Below are 18,179 nucleotides of genomic sequence, written 5' to 3'. Positions count from 1 at the left end.
ACCCTCTCCGTTCCCCATCACCTTCCTAGCAAATGTTTGGCAGTTCCCCCCCCCAGAGGAACTCAAGAGGGGCCGGAGTAGGTCACCCAGCCCCTCGAGGCTAGCCCACTGCCCATCGCGATCACATCCCCTGGCTGACCTGCAGAGATTCCTGGAAGGAGGAGGCTTGGTACTGGGCGTACTTGGCGATGGTGGTGTGGGAGCGGCTGCTCTCGCACGGCCAGGTCTGGGTGCCCCCCGAGGGGTCCCAGTTCTCGTCCGACGGCTGCTGCAGCTGGGTCCGCACTTCCACCGCGTGCTCGCCGTTGGCCTCCACCAGCGTCTTGGTCGAGAAGAGGCCCAGATCTGCTCCAGGAAGGGGGGAGAGAAAGGGTCAGGAGGAGCAGAAGGGTTTGAAAGGCCATCAGCCAACCATCCCAACAAAAACACCACCGGGTCTTGGCATCGTTTGCTAGGACTCCTTCCTCTTATCCATGTCACCCCGTCCCCAACCCCTGTCTATGGGCGCTCCATCAGCCTCAGGAGACACAGGAGACGGCAGGTAGTGAAACGCACAAAATGCTGGAGGAACTCAGTGTGCATCTGCAGCCCTTTATCATCTTCACCCGTCACCTCCCAGCCTCCGTCACTATTCCCACTCTCTCCTCCATCCGCCCATCTCCCCTCTTCACCTGGATCCACCCATCACCTCCCAGCCTCTGTCACTATTCCCACTCTCCCCTCCTCCATCCACCCATCTCCCCTCCTCACCCAGATCCACCCATCACCTCCCAGCCTCCGTCACTATTCCCACTCTCCCCTCCTCCATCTCCTCTCCTCACCTGGATCCACCCATCACCTCGCAGCCTCCGCCACTATTCCCACTCTCCCCTCCTCACCTGGATCCACCCATCACCTCCCAGCCTCCGTCACTATTCCCTCTCTCCCCTCCTCCATCTCCCCTCCTCACCTGGATCCACCCATCACCTCCCAGCCTCCGCCACTATTCCCACTCTCCCCTCTTCCATCTCCCCTCCTCACCTGGATCCACCCGTCACCTCCCAGCCTCCGCCACTATTCCCACTCTCTGCTCCAAACGCCCATCTCCCCTCCTCACCTGGATCCACCCATCACCTCCCAGCCTCCGTCACTATTCCCTCTCTCCCCTCCTCACCTGGATCCACCCATCACCTCCCAGCCTCCTGCACTATTCCCTCTCTCCCCTCCTCCATCCACCCATCTCCCCTCCTCACCTGGATCCACCCATCACCTCCCAGCCTCTGTCACTATTCCCACTCTCCCCTCCTCCATCTGTCCATCACCCCTCCTCACCTGGATCCACCCATCACCTCCCAGCCTCCGTCACTATTCCCACTCTCCCCTCCTCACCTGGATCCACCCATCACCTCCCAGTCCCTGTCACTATTCCCACTCTCCCCTCCATCTCCCCACTACCTCTCCTCACCTGGATCCACCCATCACCTCCCAGCCTCTGTCACTATTCCCACTCTCCCCTCCTCCATCTACCCCTGGGTCCTGCTCTGACCAATCAGACTGAGATTGATCTGATGTTCTTCCTTACACGACCCCATGGATTGTAAAGATCCCTGAAATGTCTGCATACAGTATGTACAGTGGAGAGCATTCCGACTGGTTGCATGGCAACTTGAATGGAGTCTCCATTGCACAGATCGCAGAGGGCTTTAGACTCAACCATCTCCATCAGGGGCAAAGCCCTCCTCACCAACGAGGACATCCTCAGGAACCAGTGCCTCAAGAAGGTGCCATCCATCAGTATAGACCCTCCCATCCAAGAAATGCCTTCTTTCTGTTTCCACCATCAGGGAGGAGGTACAGGAGCCTGAAGACCCACACTCAGTGATTTAGGGACAGCTTCTTTCCCTCTGCCCCTGGGTCTCTGAGCGGACACTGAACCCATGAACACTACCCCACTGTTTTGCACTTTTTGCACGACTTATTTTTGTAATTTGTACACTTTTCTGTCGTTGCACTGTACTGCTGCCACAAAGCAACAAATCTCATGTCAAATGTCAGTGACATTAAATCTGATTCTGTTCCAGTGAGTATAACATGAGGATTACTTCCTCACCACCCAGGTCACGCTCTCTTCTCGCTGCTGCCATCAGGAAGAAGGTACAGGAGCCTCAGGGACCCACACCACCAGATTCAGCAGCAATAGTTATTACCCCTCAACCATCAGGCTCTTGAACCAGAGAGGGTAACTTCAATCAACTTCACTTGCCCCAACATTGCACTGTTTCCACAAACTAAGGATTCACTTTCAAGGACTCTTCATCTCAAGTTCTCTATACTTTTGCTTATTTATTTATTTATTATTACTGTTATTGTTGTTTCATCTTTTTGTAGTTTCAGTTTGTTGCCTTCTACACACTGGATGTTTGTCTATCTTTGTTATGTGTGGTACTTCAATTGATTCAATGGCATTTCTCTACTGAGTATGCCCACAAGAATCTCAGAGCGGTATATGGTGACATCTATGTACTTTGATAATAAATTTATCTTGTACTTTCAGAGAGAAGGCATTCACCGACTGTCTTAAACTTTAGTGGGACAGGCAGCAGTTATGGAGACAAAATGGATGCCATCACTCTCCAACAATGCTACTTGACTTGACCCACTGAGTTTGTCCAGCAGATTGTGTGTTGCTATAGGTTCCAGACTCTGCAGTCTGCTGGGACCTGTGATTATGTCCCCCGATAACAGATTCACCAACTCTCCTTGTCAAGGCTTCCCATTGGCTCCCCCCACTGGTAATGGAGTCATCAACCCTCCTTGTCGAGGCTTCCCATTGGCTCCCCCCACTGGTAATGGATTCATCAACCCTCCTTGTCGAGGCTTCCCATTGGCTCCCCCCACTGGTAATGGATTCACCGACCCTCCTTGTCAAGGCTTCCCATTGGCTGCCCCCACTGGTAATGGAGTCATCAACCCTCCTTGTCGAGGCTTCCCATTGGCTGCCCCCACTGGTAATGGATTCACCGATCCTCCTTGTCGAGGCTTCCCATTGGCTGCCCCCACTGGTAATGGAGTCATCAACCCTCCTTGTCGAGGCTTCCCATTGGCTGCCCCCACTGGTAATGGATTCACCGACCCTCCTTGTTGAGGCTTCCCATAGACTTCTGGAGCTTTGCACCCACAATCCTGAAGGACCCCTGGACAATTTTTCCCTTCCCTAAGTCAGAGGTCATCGCGCAGTAACACCTGGAGGTGCCGTTCAATCAACAAGAGCAATGCAGACACCCTGGGCATAAAGCAGGAAGCAGAGCGGCCAGCCTGTGTACAGCAAGATCCCACAAGGATAATGTCTGAGCGACTTTCGCAGAGTTACGTTGGACAAGGGGTAAACTCTGATCCGGGATCCCAAAAGGTCCCTTTTGCCCTTCCAATGTGGGTGGGGTGGGGGGGGGGGGGGGAGAGCAATCCCTGGAGAGCAGAAACAGGTCGTTGTGATGTCCCGGATGACCCGCCTCAGCGCAAGGTGGGGGGAGGGGGTGGTGGGGCGGGGCGTGCGGCGGTATTCTCCTCGAGGTTTAGAATGGGTAGGCACTCACTCAGCCGCAGGGATCCAGCCAGCCCCCGGATCACGGTGATCGGTGTCTTTGGGTCCGTACAGAACTGCTGTAACACAGGCGAAAAGGCATCCCGCTTACTTTCCAACTGCAGGGGGGTAAAGACAGGAGGGATGGGGGCAGGGGAGGTGGAGAGAGGGGAGGGGCAGGGGGAGAGGGGGTGGAGAGGGAGGGAGGGGGGAGGGAGAGGTGGTGGAGGGAGAGGGGGTAGAGGGAGAGGGGGTAGAGGGAGAGGGGGTAGAGGGAGAGGGGGTAGAGGGAGAGGGGGTAGAGGGAGAGGGGGTTGAGGGAGAGGGGGTAGAGGGAGAGGGGGTGGAGGGAGAGGGGGTGGAGGGAGAGGGGTGGAGGGAGAGGGGTGGAGGGAGAGGGGGTGGAGGGAAGAGAGCAATTAAAGCAACATTAACTCAGATACAACTCCGTGTCCCATCCAGGGTCTGAAAATCAATGAAAGACGGCGAGACTGCCATCGACCCATCCTTTGCAGCTCAACGCCAGTCTTCCATCCATCCCCACACCTTCTCCCAAAATTTCATCAGCGGCTTTGATGGTTTGAGATGCATTGGGTGGCTTTGCAAAAAAACTGACCCAAACGTCTCGACGTGTCTTATGGGGAACAGTAGAATGAGCTTGGGCTTTTCTCTATGGAGGGGAGGAGGAGGACAGGTGATGATAGGTACGTGCAAGATGATACGAGGCATAGACAGAGTGGACATTTCTTTATTTATTTAGAGACAGCGCGCAGAACACGCCATTCCAGACCAACAGCCGCACCACTCAGCAAACCAACTATTTAACCCTAGCCTAATCGCGGGACAGTTTACAATGAGTTACCGGAGCACGTTGTAAGTTTAAAAAGTTGTTTGGACAAGTACGTAGGCAGGAAAGGTTTAGAACAGGGGTTCCCAACCTTGGTCGCAGACCCCTCCCTGGCCATTAATGTTAGAGGTTTATGGCATATAAAAGTTTTGGGACCCCGGTTTAGAGGGATGTTGGACAAACAGACACATTTGGGACGAGCTCAGGTTGACAACATGGTTGGCAGAGATGCTGCGGGCAGAAGAGCCTGTTTCTATGTTGTGTATCTCTAGGATTTCTTCAACAGCGACTCCACGGGTAGATAGCAAAGACCTGATGCAGACGGACCAGATAGCACACAGCACTGAGGAGTGACAGGGCCGTATGGAAAGTAAACAGGTCCTTCAGCCGATCACTGCCATGCTGACCCTCTCAGCTAATTGCGCTGGCTCTAGCATCCCACTTGTTGCAGGGAGCAGGATGGGAGAGGATGGGAATGGGGAACGGGGGGCTAGTCATGAGGGACAGGTGGAGGGGGGCTGTGGCTGAGGCAGGCCAGCGTACTTACGTAGATACTGGGCGTCGGAGGGTTGAGCTTCTCTCGTTGTGCCTGTTGCTCTGTCAGGCAGCCTGGCTTCACGGAGTTGGCAGGCAGCACGTAGGACTCCGTGAATTTGCCCTTCAGCTTGGTGGACCTACAACAGAGCAAAGGGGTGAGGCTCGCAGGTCAACGGCAGCCGAAACTGATCCACCCCAAATTGAGCAGCCTAACTGGGTATGGGGTGTTAATCCAGCTCCCTCACACTGTCCTTCAGTGACCCCTCTCCCCCAGCACCCTGTGACACTGACTGTATCCCCACTGACGTTAATCCAGCTCCCTCACTCCGAACCTCAGTGATCCCTCTCCCCCAGCACCCCGTGTCAGTGACTGTATCCCCACTGACGTTAATCCAGCTCCCTCACTCCATCCCTCAGTGTCCCCTCTCCCCCAGCACCCTGTGTCACTGACGTTAATCCAGCTCCCTAACTCCATCCCTCAGTGTCCCCTCTCCCCCAGCACCCTGTGTCACTGACGTTAATCCAGCTCCCTCACTCCGTCCCTCAGTAACCCTCATCCCCCAGCAGCCTGTCTGATTGTATGTCTCACGTAGGTACACCTGGACTGACATTAATCGAGCTCTCTCACACTGACAGTGCTTAAGTCTATCAGTCCAGTTAACATGCACATCTCTACAACTACTGATCATGAAGCTGTTGTCTCAGCCCACCAGGAGTGCTAAACACCCGTTTTAGAGGGTGGGTGGGTTTGGGAACAAGCGTTCGGAGGGAGGGAGATAGGGGCGCTCAGAGGGATGGAGAAAGGGGGTTTTGGGAGGGAGGGGTGTTCAGGGGGAGGAGTTCACGGGAAGAGGGGTTCATGGGGGAAGACGGGCTCAGGGGGGAAGAGGGGTTCATGGGGGTTCACAGGGGGAGGGGGTTCAGAGGGAGAGGGGTTCACAGGGGAGGGGGGTTCACAAGGGGGAGGGGGTTCAGAGGATTGGGGGGAGGCCTCCTTCCCCTTGTACTTACTTGCAGGCAGTGATGATATCGGCCCCGGGACTTTCGATGGTGAGCTCTGACAGCCGGGGCCGCCTGTCTTCCACCTCCGAGGCAATGAAGGTCTCCCGGTCGCCGCTCTCCACCTTCACCAGCTTGATCTTCAGCTCCTTGGTAGTGCCCTCGGGGAAGGATTTGACACGCAGGATGTCCGAAGGCCCAAGGGAGGTTCGGCTGCCAGCATCTGACTCCCTGCTGGCCGGGGCCGCCGGCTCAGCCCGCTTGCCTTCCGCCCTCTCCGGCTCCTCCAGGATCGGCGCCGAGGGCCTGGAGGGTTTGGCGCCCTCGGCCTTGCCCTTCTCCCGGGCCTGGATTTCTTTGCTCTGTAGGTCAATGTTGCCCAGGATCCGCCGCTGCTTCCCCTTCCCCGACTTGCTGCTGCGGCGCCCGCGGTCCCGGGCCGAGTGCTTGCCGCAGTGCCTGTCCTGCCCGCCGGCGGCCGGAGGGGACGGCGACCCGGTGGCCTTGGCCCTGGAGGAGGGGCGCTGAGCGCCCGCCACGTTCTCGCAGGCGCGGACGGGGCTGGGCGAGGCCGGCGGGGACGCGGGTTCGGGAGCCAGCTGTTTGGTGGGTGGCTCGGCCGCCTGGGGTGGGGCGTGGGCAGGGCTGGGCTCGGGGGCAGGCCCCTTGGCCGGTGACTCTGCTGCTTTGGGGGAGGCGTGGGCAGTGCCAGGCTCGGGACGGGGCTCGGCGGCCTGCGCGTGAGATGGGTGAGGGGGAGAAGGCCGATGTCGGTGCCGGTGATGGTGGTGGTGGTGACGCCGCCGATGATGTCGGGCCTCGTCGGCGAAGACGGCCTTGATCCACACCTCACTGTCGGGCAGGCTGGCTGGGGACCGGTCGCTGGGCGAGGAGGAGGCCGGAGATGCCTTACAGGGGAGCCTCTTCTCTTCCTCGGGCTCAGGTGAACGCTCGGCCCGGTGGCGGCCCAATGCCTCAGCCTCGGTTTCTGCCGCCACACTGGGCGGCTGGGCTTCGAGAGCTGGTAAGGCCTCCTGCTTTGGGGTGCAGGGCGTTGGGTGGGTGGGGATAGCAGAGGGGGAAGGCCGCGGCTGTGGCAGAGCTGCTGCTGCCACTGTGCGGGCCGGGAGGCCGCAGGTGAGAGGCGGAGGCCTGGGCAGCCAGCGGCCTTCAGCACCGCCAACCGCACACGCCAGCTTAGGGTCGTCGGCGAGGCTCAGGGCCTCATCGGTTGGCCGGCTCGGCCTACCAACTGAGGCCGGAGCCCCGGCTGCCTGGTGGAGCATCAGCCTTGGGGCCGGCTTACCTCTGGCCTCCTGGTCAGTGCAAGTGCGGTGAGGGCCGGAGAGGGGCGGCATCCGGGGCTGTGCGGCCCGGCAGGGCTCCCGAGGTGAGGCCGGGGACGGGGCGTCACGGATGGACTGAGCCAAGGCCCCTCCGCCCTTCTGGACCCGTTGATCCTTGGCTGCAGGCGGGCTCCTGTCTGGCTGCTCTGGGGTGGTGGGTGGCGTCCCGCTCGGCCGCAGGGCAGGGGTCGGTTGGGTACGGGGCTGGGGTTGGGGGCGGCCTGGCTCCCCTTCTTCTTCCTCCCTGGCTTGGCTGGGTGAGGAACGCACAGAGCTGGGGGGGATACACGATTGAGCTTCAGCCTCGGGTTTCTCGGCGGCCTTGCCCCCACCCTGGCGAGGCGTTCCCTCCCGCTCCTGTCGGCTGCTCGGAGCCCGGCCTTTGACCTCTGAGTGCTGGAGGCTCTGCGGGAGGAGGAGAGAGACCGTTAAATCATCCTCTGCAATGAGATGGCAGGGCAAGCGATGGACAGGATTACACTGCAAGGGAGCAGGCACAGCCTCTCCGAGTAACAGGGACAACCCACCCATGCCAGCCAAGATGCCCACGTACACGCACGCGTTCGGTCTCCATGCGCAGGGGTTCCCCTACCTGCGGTCCACAGACCCCTCAGTTAGCTGTTAGGCTCCATGGCATAAAAAAATGGTTGGGAAACCTTTCACAGGGTGGAGATGCATTTCTACCACTCCTTCCCTCTGCCAGCCTGCAGGTCACCCTTGGGCAATAGCCCCCCTTCCACCGATCAGGGTCATGTGAAACTATGGGGGCAGGTGGTGGATGGTCGTACGAGCAGCCGGTGCAGATCACGAGTCTGGTTATGCAACCACTGACGCCAGGCAGACAATCTCTGAAGAGTATTGATAATGGCTGGGGTCACCCATCTTGTAAAGACACTGCCCAGAAGAAGGCAATGCCAAACCACTTGTGTAGAAAAACTTTCCAAGAACAATCATGGTCACAGAAAGACCACGATCGCTCTTATCATACGACACAACACAGAATGATCTCTGTGAACCAGAGTTTTCCAAACCGGGATCCCCATACCCCATGGTGACTGGTATTAGTCCATGGCAATAAACAGGTTGGGAACCCCCTACCTCAGTGTCTTTGCAATGTTACTATGACTGGGCACAACCTTTCCCTCAGGCATCTCGTTCCACAAACTGATCACGCTCTGGGTGAAGAAGCTGCTCCCTCAGGTTCCTGTTAAATCTACCCCCCCCCCATTCTAAACCTGTGCCCTCTGGTTCTTGATTCACCAACCCTGGGGTACAAGACCATCTAAGCCCCTCGTGATTTCACACGAATGGTTGGAGAGAGGTGGGTTCTCCAGGGACTCAGGGCGACGTGAATGATTTGAGTGTGACGAATTCGGAGTGAGGCGTGGGGGAGTGGATTGTATTGAGCGGGAGGGTGGGGTGGGGAGGTGCTAGGGGATGGAGTACAGATGCACTGGGAGGGGGTTCTGGGCTGGGACACAGAGCTCTGAGCTACTCACGGGGCTGGGGGTGACTTTCCACGACACTCCCCGGTCAGGTCCCGCTGTCCTCTGCTGCGAAGCGGTCTCTCCCGGCGAGGTCTCACCCTCCATTCTGGGCCTCCTTCCTGCGCCCTCCTTCTCCCCCTGCCCCTGGCAGGCTGCCCGGCCATGGGACCCTCCCTGCGAGGAGGCAGCACTATCACCGGATGCTGTGGTGACCAGGACGGTGGGGGTGCTGGGCGTGGAAGGGTGGATTTCTGGTTTCCTGTGTTCCTTCATTGGGGGGGGGGGAAGAGAGAGAGTGAGAGACAGTTCACACAGCCCTATACACACAAACGCACACAGAGACGCAGTCGCACACACAGACCCCAAACCTGTAGCCCTCCCCATACCCGTCACAAGTCCACAGATCAGGGAAACAGGCCCTTCAATCCATTGAATGCATGCTGACCCTTCTGCACAGGTCCCATGTCTCTGTCACCTCCTCCCAGATTACACTTCTTACCCACACACTGAAAAGGTAGTCAAGGGCCTGTTCTGCGCCGTCTCTCTAAATAGATAAATCACAGATATACAGCGGCCAATTAACCCATCAAGCCCCGCACATCATTAGGACGTGGGAGGGAACCAGAGCACTCAGGGGAAACCCACTCAGTCACAGGGACTGATCGTCCCACCACAACTTTGCTGTGGCTTCCATCGCTCAGCTACATCTCTGATCCCCACTCACACTCCTCCTGCCCTGTTTATCCTCCACGTCCTGCGCCTCCCTCTCCTGTGCAGTGGGACACACTTCACTCCAACTGCCAGCACGCTTCTGTCTAGGAAACTGTGCGATGAGACCCCCCTCTCTCTCTGCCCACCGCTCCCCATTCTCTCTCTCTCTCTCTCAGTTAGAACACAGAACAGGAAGAGGCCTTTCAGCCCATCATATCTGTGCTACACACAATGCCAATTCAAAACATCATGCCCCGTAACTCTAAACCTCTTCCCTCAAGTGCATGCCTGTTAGCATTTGACACTTCTACTCTGACATAAAGATACTGCCTGTCCAGTCTGCATCTCTCAGAACGTTATAAACCTCTATCATATCTCTCCACAGCCGCCACCGCTCCACACAAAACTACCCAACTTTGTCCAGCCCCTCGATATAGCTCCGACAAGAAAAGCAATCCCTCCTGCACCCTGACACCTCCACAACCTTCCTGCAATGGGGCTGAATGTGGGCTCACAGGAGCAACGTAACTTCTTGGCTCTTTTAATCACCCGCCTGTCCAATGAAGGCAAGCCTGCCGTGCCTCTTCTTTCCCACCCCACGTACTTGTGTCGCCACTTTCGGGGAGCACCCCGCGATCCCCCCCGTGACCCGCGATCCCCCCATGACCCGCAATCCCCCCGTGCCACACGATCCCCCGTACCCCGTGATCACCCCATGCCCCGAGATCCCCCCGTGACCCGCAATCCCCCCGTGACCCGCAATCCCCCCGTGACCCGCGATCCCCCCGTGACCCATGATCCCCCCGTGACCCATGATCCCCCCGTACCCCGTGATCACCCCGTGCCCCGAGATCCCCCCGTGACCCGCAATCCCCCCGTGACCCGCAATCCCCCCGTGACCCATGATCCCCCCGTACCCCGTGATCCCCCTCGTGACCCGCGATCCGCCCATGCATCGCGATCCCCCCGCGCCCTGCGATCCCCCCGCGCCCTGCGATCCCCCCCGTGCATTGCGATCCCCCGTGCATCGCGATCCCCCGTGCATCGCGATCCCCCGTGCATCGCGATCCCCGTGCCCTGGGATCCCCCTGTGCCCCGCGATCCCCCCGTACCCCACGATCCGCCCCGTACCCCACGCCCCCCCCCCCCCATGCACCAGTGGTCCCAGGGTTCGGTGAGGCTGTACCTGAACGACGGGCGTTGCCTCCCTCCTTCCCTGCGGCCATGGCTCCTTGTGTGCGTGGTGCCAGGAGACGACGTCCGTTCTCTGCGGCTGGAATTGGGGGTGGGGGTGGGAGCCGGAGTGGGTGGTCTCCCCCAGCCTCTGCGTTCCTGCACCGTGGGCATGCTGGAAGGGGGGGGGGGAGTAAAAGGGGGCAGACGCGTTAATGTACGGTGACCACCCGCACCTCGCGGATGCATGTCTCACACGCCACGCGGGTTGGGGCTACATGCAGCACCCAGTTACTGTGTGGATTGGATGGTTTGAAAACAGGGTCCCTGAAGGAGGTGGTCCATTCGACACAGGAGCAGAATGAGGCCATTCAGCCCATTGAACAACTCCACCATTCCATCATGGCTGATTTATTATCGCATTCTCCAGCCTCTCCCGTAACCACTGATGCCCTGACTAATCAAGAATTTTTCAAACCTCTGTCTTAATTACACGCAATGACTTGGTCTTCGCTGCTGCCTATGGCAATGAATTCCACAGATTCACCACCCTCTGACTCATCTTTGCCCTAAATGAACATCCCTCAATTCTGAGGCTGTGTCTTCTGGTGTCCCTGACACACTTGCTGGGTCAGGTCCCTTGGGCAATCACAGGGTGTCCACCCCGGAAGGAACACAAGACCTGTTTACTCTGTAAGGCCCCGTACCGGATGGTGATGCCCAGTGACAGATTTCTGCTGCAGTGACCAGTGAAACTCCAATCACCCTCCGTAGGCGGCTCCCACTGTCAGACGTTTGCACCCCCTCCCTTCCCATTTCCACACTGACATTCCATAAGACCATTCAACACAGGAACATAATCAGGCCCTTCAGCCCATCTTGTCCATACTGACCATGTGACCATTGAAGCTGGTCCCATTTGCAACACCTCCTACCCCTCCTAAAGGCACAGTATCAGAATTAACCGTGTTCCAGTGCCACAATGTTCAGGATATCTCGGCCCCTGGTGAAATATGGGCACTCCCAGTACCTGGTGAAATACAGACACTTCCAGTACCTGGTGACTCGGTGCATGGTCCGGGCTCACACTTCGCCGTCTCTTCACCGGGTTCGGAACTTCGCTGCCGTGCGAGGACCAGGCGGCCTGGTGCAGGGAGGGCGAGGGGGTGGGTGGAGGTGAGCAGTGGTCTGCAGGACCCCCTGGTCTCTTCAGCTGACAGCCGTTCTTGGTGTTGTAGCTTCTCTTCTGCATACAGGAGGATGCGGAGGGTGGAGGGCAGAGGAGAGGAGAGGGGAGGGAGGCAGGGGTGGAAAATGAGGAGGGAGGAGGGAGAGGAGGGGAGGAGTGGGGACAGGAGCAGAAAGGGAGAGGGGAAAGAGGAATGAGGAGGAGAGCAGAGGGGAGAGAGAGAGGGGAACAGGAGAGGGAGAGGAGAGAGGGGGGGGAAATGGGGAGAGAGAGAGAGAGAGAGGGGAGGGGGACCGAGGAGGAGAGGAGTAGGATGGGGAATGGGGGTAAGGAGAGGAGGGGAGAATGAGAAAAAAGGAGATGAAGAGCAAAGGGAGGGGAATCAGAGAGTTGTTGAAATGGAGATGGATAGAGAGCAGAAAAGGGAATGGAAAGAGAGAGTGAGGGATGAAATTTATTTATTTAGTCACATATTGTGGAGTAGGCCCTTCAGCCCTTTGAACCGTGCTGCCCCAGGCCCGACAACCCCCGACTCAATCCTAGCCTAACCACGGGACGATTTACAATGACCAATTACCCTGCCCTGTCCGTCTTTGGACTGTGGGAGGAAACTGGAGCAGCCGGGGGAAACCCACGCACAAACTCCTTATAGAGGACGCCAGGACTGGACTACAAACTCTGCCCACCCCCCCCCACCCGAGCTGTAATAACGTCGCACTGACCCCTATGTACCGTGGGGCCCATTTTGATGCAGGCAGTTGTTCCAATGGGCTTCAGCAGAGAATCTACAGGATGGGGAGGGAGGTCAGCGGGTAGGTGGGGGGGGGGTCAATGGAGAATGGAGGGGTGGTCAGCGGAGGGGGGGGGGAGAAACCTCACCTGTTGTAACAAACTCCAGACCTCCTGCAGGGGCGGCAGTGCCCGCGAGCGGCTCTGGGGGGCGCTGGAGTGCAGCTTCCAGACATGGACCTGCCGGTGCAGAGGGTGGGGGGGTGGGGGGGAAAGAGGGGCGGGCGTTGATGGAACACAGAAACATCAGTGTGTTAGAACCGCAGTCCAGGACAGGGTCGGGTCGGGTCGGGACCGCTCAGTGCCACACCACAATCTGCTGCGTGAGATGGTTCAGCCTCCACCCCAACCCTCCGACGGCCCGAGATCTGCCACTGGAATCCCACACCAGGAACTGGTTGAAACGCAGCTGGTGCACCTGACTGTGTTGACCAGTCCGGTTACCCCTTTGAATGTTATGATAGGATTGAAACTGCAGTAAATGTAGTCCAGCGTCTTTACTTTCATAAAGCTTCATAGAGCTTGTCAACAACAAACACTCCAGCAAACTTCTGCAGAGGTGCCCGAGTGGTTGCATCACCAATAGGCAGGAACGCAAGAAGATGCAGAGGGTGGTGGACTGTGCCCAATACATCACGGATATATCTACCGAATAGTTCCTTCCCCTCGCCCCACGGTGCTACGCCTAGGTGCTGTGTGACCGCGCCCAGCCGGGTGCTGAAACTCGACCCCTCACCTGCTGCAGCCGGCTGATCCTGTTGCTGAGATCGGCGTAGCTGAAGCCGCTGGTGTACCGCGCCGCGGTCTGGTAGCACTTAATGGCATCGTCCAGCTCCTGCTCGGACTCGTAGATCTGTCCCAGCTGCTCCCACACGCGGGGCTGGGGCTGCTCCTGCAGCAGGGACTGCACACAGCCGTGGATGCCCTCGAGCTTGCTGTGCAGTGCTCGAGGCAACCTGGGTGGGGAGGAGAGCCCGTGGAGAGTCAGAGGCAGGTTGCTGGACCGGGATTAGCGCTCTTGTCCAGCTCCAACACCATCAGTCACCTGGCATCAAGCATAATGCCCCAGAACCAGGAGGCAAACCCACGGCACTGGTGCCCAAGTGCAACAATTCCTATTGACACGTGGCATACAGTGCCACCCCTCAATTTTTAAAAACCCCACCCATAATTGAAAGATGGAAAATTATCTTTACTGACAAATGAAGCAATGAATGATTTTTTTCCACAACCCAAGGGCAATGAGATGTTTTTATGGGAAATTTCTCACACCGGCTTGTCACCAGCTAGACAGTTGTGAGAATGCACGACATTGGAAAATATGCTTTGAAATCCTCGTGTACTTATCAGTACTTGGGTAGCGAGTTTTTAATTTATTTTTGGGCATGTATTCTCCAAAAGGTTTGCCACCAGGGCTGCTAGTAGCAGGTGCAATAACTTCACCCTCCCTCAGAACTTTTTTTCACACCCGTGCACCAGAAACACAAGTGTTACCTCCCCCCTTCTGTTTATTCAATCCATATGATTCCTCGTCCATGCAAAAAAACCTCTCCTCGCACAAAGAACGTACCTCTGGCCACTGGGGGAGAGGAGCAACTCACGTACCACCAGTGAGCTGGGTTATCCTAACTGGGAGATGTGGCCAATGACTGGGAATGGAGCTGGAGATGGGGTTCTGGTGGGTTTAAAGGGAGCTGGAGACCGGCTCCCAATTTGTTTAAAGGGAGTGGGAGACGGGGTTCTGGTTTGTTTAGAGGGAGTGGGACACAGGGTCCAGGCAAGTTTAAAGAGAGCTGGAGATGGATTCCTGATGGGTTTAAAGGAAGCAGGTGATGGGGTCCCAGTGGTTTAAAGGGAGATGGACGGGGGGTCCCGATTTATTTAAAAGAAGCAGGTGATGGAGTCATGGCGGCCGTAAGAGGAGTGGGAGATGGGTTCCCCACAGGTTTAAATGGAGTGGGAGACAGGGTCCCGGTGGGTTTAGAGGGAGATGGGGTCCTGGTGGGTTTAAAGGGAGATGGGTTCCCCACAGGTTTAAATGGAGTGGGAGACAGGGTCCCGGTGGGTTTAGAGGGAGATGGGGTCCTGGTGGGTTTAAAGGGAGATGGGTTCCCCACAGGTTTAAATGGAGTGGGAGACAGGGTCCCGGTGGGTTTAGAGGGAGATGGGGTCCTGGTGGGTTTAAAGGGAGATGGGTTCCCCACAGGTTAAAATGGAGTGGGAGACAGGGTCCTGTCGGGTTTAAAGGGAGATGGGGTCCCGGTGGGTTTAAAGGGGGATGGGGTCCCGGTGGGTTTAAAGGGGGATGGGGCACCGGTGGGTTTAAAGGGGGATGGGGTCCTGGTGGGTTTAAAGGGAGATGGGTTCCCCACAGGTTAAAATGGAGTGGGAGACAGGGTCCTGTCGGGTTTAAAGGGAGATGGGGTCCTGGTGGGTTTAAAGGGAGATGGGTTCCCCACAGGTTAAAATGGAGTGGGAGACAGGGTCCTGTCGGGTTTAAAGGGAGATGGGGTCCCGGTGGGTTTAAAGGGGGATGGGGTCCCGGTGGGTTTAAAGGGGGATGGGGCACCGGTGGGTTTAAAGGGAGATGGGTTCCCCACAGGTTAAAATGGAGTGGGAGACAGGGTCCTGTCGGGTTTAAAGGGAGATGGGGTCCCGGTGGGTTTAAAGGGGGATGGGGTCCCGGTGGGTTTAAAGGGGGATGGGGTGCCGGTGGGTTTAAAGGGAGATGGGGTCCCGGTGGGTTTAAAGGGAGATGGGGTGCCGGTGGGTTTAAAGGGAGCAGGAAATGTCACAAAGAGAGCCACTGGAGATTCTGAACAAGAGCACTGGAGCTTCCGAAATGGTGCCACAGGTGAATGGGTTCAAAGGCTGCTGATAAGTGAACTTCCACAGCCAGGGTGTGAGGTAGAAACCCATCCTCAATCCACCCCAGACATGACAGCTCTCAGCCTTGGCCAGGGGAAATGGGGTGCATCATCTCTCAGCCTTGGCCAGGGGAAATGGGGTGCATCATCTCTCAGCCTTGGCCAGGGGAAATGGGGTGCATGATCAGCCTGAGGAACAGGCTGGGAAACCCGCCCACTACAGATGGTGAATCAGACCAGGGGTCTGTGTCAGCGACCCCTGAAGTAACACAGCCCTCTCCCACCCCAAACCCCGGTACTCACCCTAATGTACTGTAAGGCTTCACAGAGAGCCCTAAACTTGGAACGTGCGGAGGGTAGGAGTTGTACTGGGGCTGGCCGACACTGGCAGAACACCTGGGGAGGGGAGAAGAGAAGGGGGTGACAGGGTGGGGAGAGGGGAGAGAGGGAGGGGGAGAGAGGAAAGAGCAAGTAGTTGGAACGGAGGGAGGGAAACAAGGAAACAGGGTTTAAAACTTTCGACATTCGTTGGATCTCATCCCCATCTCATCCTGCTTCCCCGACAAGAAGAAAGCAGGATTTGGGCTCACTGACCCTTCGAACCCTTAACCCCCACCTCTTGACACCTTGACCCCTCATCCCCTCAACCATCAAACTCTGTCACCTCATTCCCCTCTGCACCGACGACCCCTCGAATCCCCAGCCGCCACACCCCCAGCGAGGTCCCATTGACTGGCAACTGCCTACCTGCTGCTGTGAGACCAGGAGCGTTGGGGAGCTGGGCCCCAGCCCCCTGGCTGCCGTCCCAGGCCACTGACGGAGAAAGCTTCACGGGCAGCCCGTACCCCCACCTGTTCCGTCGGATGATGCATCCAGTCTGTGGGGGCAACAGCAGGGGTGAAATGGGGAGGGTCGGTTCAGGGAACAAATACCCTTCATGCACGACAACATCACGCTCCCTCCCACTTCTCTCTGAAACCAGGGATCAGAAATGCAAGTTTTATCTCCTGGTTCCTCTGTTTATTCCGGTCTTGCAGATCCCTCCCAAACAGGAAAGAGAGAGGAAGGGTCAGACACAGAGTGAAGCTCCCCCTACACTGTCCCATCACATACTCCCGGGGTCAGACACCGAGTGAAGCTCCCTCTACACTGTCCCATCACATACTCCCGGGGTCAGACACCGAGTGAAGCTCCCTCTACACTGTCCCATCACACACTCCCAGGGTCAGACACAGAGTGAGCTCCCTCTACACTGTCCCATCACACACTCCCAGGGTCAGACACAGAGTGAAGCTCCCTCTACACTGTCCCATCACACACCCCCAGTGTCAGACACGGAGTGAAGCTCCCTCTACACTGTCCCATCACACACTCTCAGGGTCAGACACAGAGTGAAGCTCCCTCTACACCGTCCCATCACACACTCCCAGGGTCAGACACAGAGTGAAGCTCCCTCTACACTGTCCCATCACACACTCCCAGGGTCAGGCACAGAGTGAAGCTCCCTCTACACTGTCCCATCACACACTCCCAGGGTCAGACACAGAGTGAAGCTCCCTCTACACTGTCCCATCACACACTACCAGTGTCAGTCACAGTCTCTTTGTTGACACCCTCTGCAGACCTGGGGGTACAGAGATTTGCAATGAGCAGGACTGTGTGATGGATTTTCAAGTTGTTTACTGGTCTCCCTGCTCTAATGCGAGATTACAGCCAAACCACGTATGTGAAGGGGTTACCCATGGGATCCGGCAGCATATCCACCCCAGAGTCTGGGTGGAGAGGGAGGAAGTGACAAACACTGAATCCACAGCAGCCATGATGAACATATTAATCTGAACGTGGCAGTCCTAATCCTCAGCTCCCCCTTATGGGGAAGGAGACATCAATACTACAGCTTTCACTCCTTGCTACCTTAGGAAGCAGAAAACATACTCAGAATGCTCCCATGCTGGGCGTTCCCTCCTTCCCCATCGAGCAGGAGATACAAAACCCTGTGCCTGCACAGGGATAGCTCCTGTCCAGCTGTTATAAGATCCCTTTGTGCAATGAAGTGGACATTTGACCTCACAACCTACCTCACCATGGTCTTTGACCCAACCGTGTGCCTGCACTGCATTCTCTCTGTAACTGTGACACTTCATTCAAAGTTCAAATAAATTTATCGTCTGAGTACAGCTACATCAGCACAATAAGATTAATTTTCCTACTGTATACTGTATTGTACAAATCTATAGAGTAGTAAACATGGGAAAGTCTGCAGATGCTGGAAATCCAGAGCAACACACACAAAATGCTGGAGAAACTCAGCAGGTCAGGCAGCATCTGTGGAGGGGAATAAACTGTGAACAATTCAGGTCCTTCTTCAGGACTGGAAAGGAGGGGGAAGGCACCAGAATAAAAAGGTGGGATGAAGGAGGAGGGGGAAGAGGCTAGCTGGAAGGTGAGAGGTGAAGCCAGGTAGGTGGGAAGGACAAAGGGCTTGAGAGGGAAGAATCTGATAGGAGAGGAGAGTGGACCATGGGACGAAGGAGGGGGGGGAGCCGGGGTGGGAGGGGGATAGCAGGTGAGAATAAGTGAAAGGCCTGAGTAGAGAATGGAGAAAGTGTGTGTGTGTGTGTGTGTGTGTGTGTGTGTGTGTGTGTGTGTGTGTGTGTGTGTGTGCGTGCGTGTGC

At 57.0% G+C, this 18,179-nt stretch overlaps 1 protein-coding gene across 10 annotated transcripts in view; it reads right to left on the bottom strand.

Annotated features, from left to right (window-relative positions):
* Positions 1-18,179, bottom strand: part of LOC140197794 (lysine-specific demethylase 6B-like) — a 225,974-nt gene that overhangs the window by 17,566 nt on the left and 190,229 nt on the right. For 8 of the 10 annotated variants that reach the window (XM_072258243.1, XM_072258242.1, XM_072258244.1 and 5 more), the window contains 11 exons: positions 16,252-16,381; positions 15,808-15,900; positions 13,374-13,593; positions 12,728-12,817; positions 11,717-11,905; positions 10,673-10,834; positions 8,788-9,042; positions 5,955-7,693; positions 4,954-5,080; positions 3,573-3,678; positions 140-345 (listed from right to left, as the gene is read on the bottom strand). In XM_072258243.1, coding sequence (XP_072114344.1) covers positions 140-345; positions 3,573-3,678; positions 4,954-5,080; positions 5,955-7,693; positions 8,788-9,042; positions 10,673-10,834; positions 11,717-11,905; positions 12,728-12,817; positions 13,374-13,593; positions 15,808-15,900; positions 16,252-16,381 — 3,317 coding nt within the window. The remainder of the gene's footprint in view (positions 1-139; positions 346-3,572; positions 3,679-4,953; positions 5,081-5,954; positions 7,694-8,787; positions 9,043-10,672; positions 10,835-11,716; positions 11,906-12,727; positions 12,818-13,373; positions 13,594-15,807; positions 15,901-16,251; positions 16,382-18,179) is intronic. The other 2 variants (XM_072258245.1, XM_072258249.1) reach the window with 2 other exon arrangements.

The sequence above is a fragment of the Mobula birostris genome, chromosome 5, assembly GCF_030028105.1.
Source record: "Mobula birostris isolate sMobBir1 chromosome 5, sMobBir1.hap1, whole genome shotgun sequence".
Taxonomy (NCBI): Eukaryota; Metazoa; Chordata; class Chondrichthyes; order Myliobatiformes; family Myliobatidae; genus Mobula; species Mobula birostris.
Note: the sequence above shows the minus strand (reverse complement) of the source record. Positions and strands in the feature narration are given on the sequence as shown.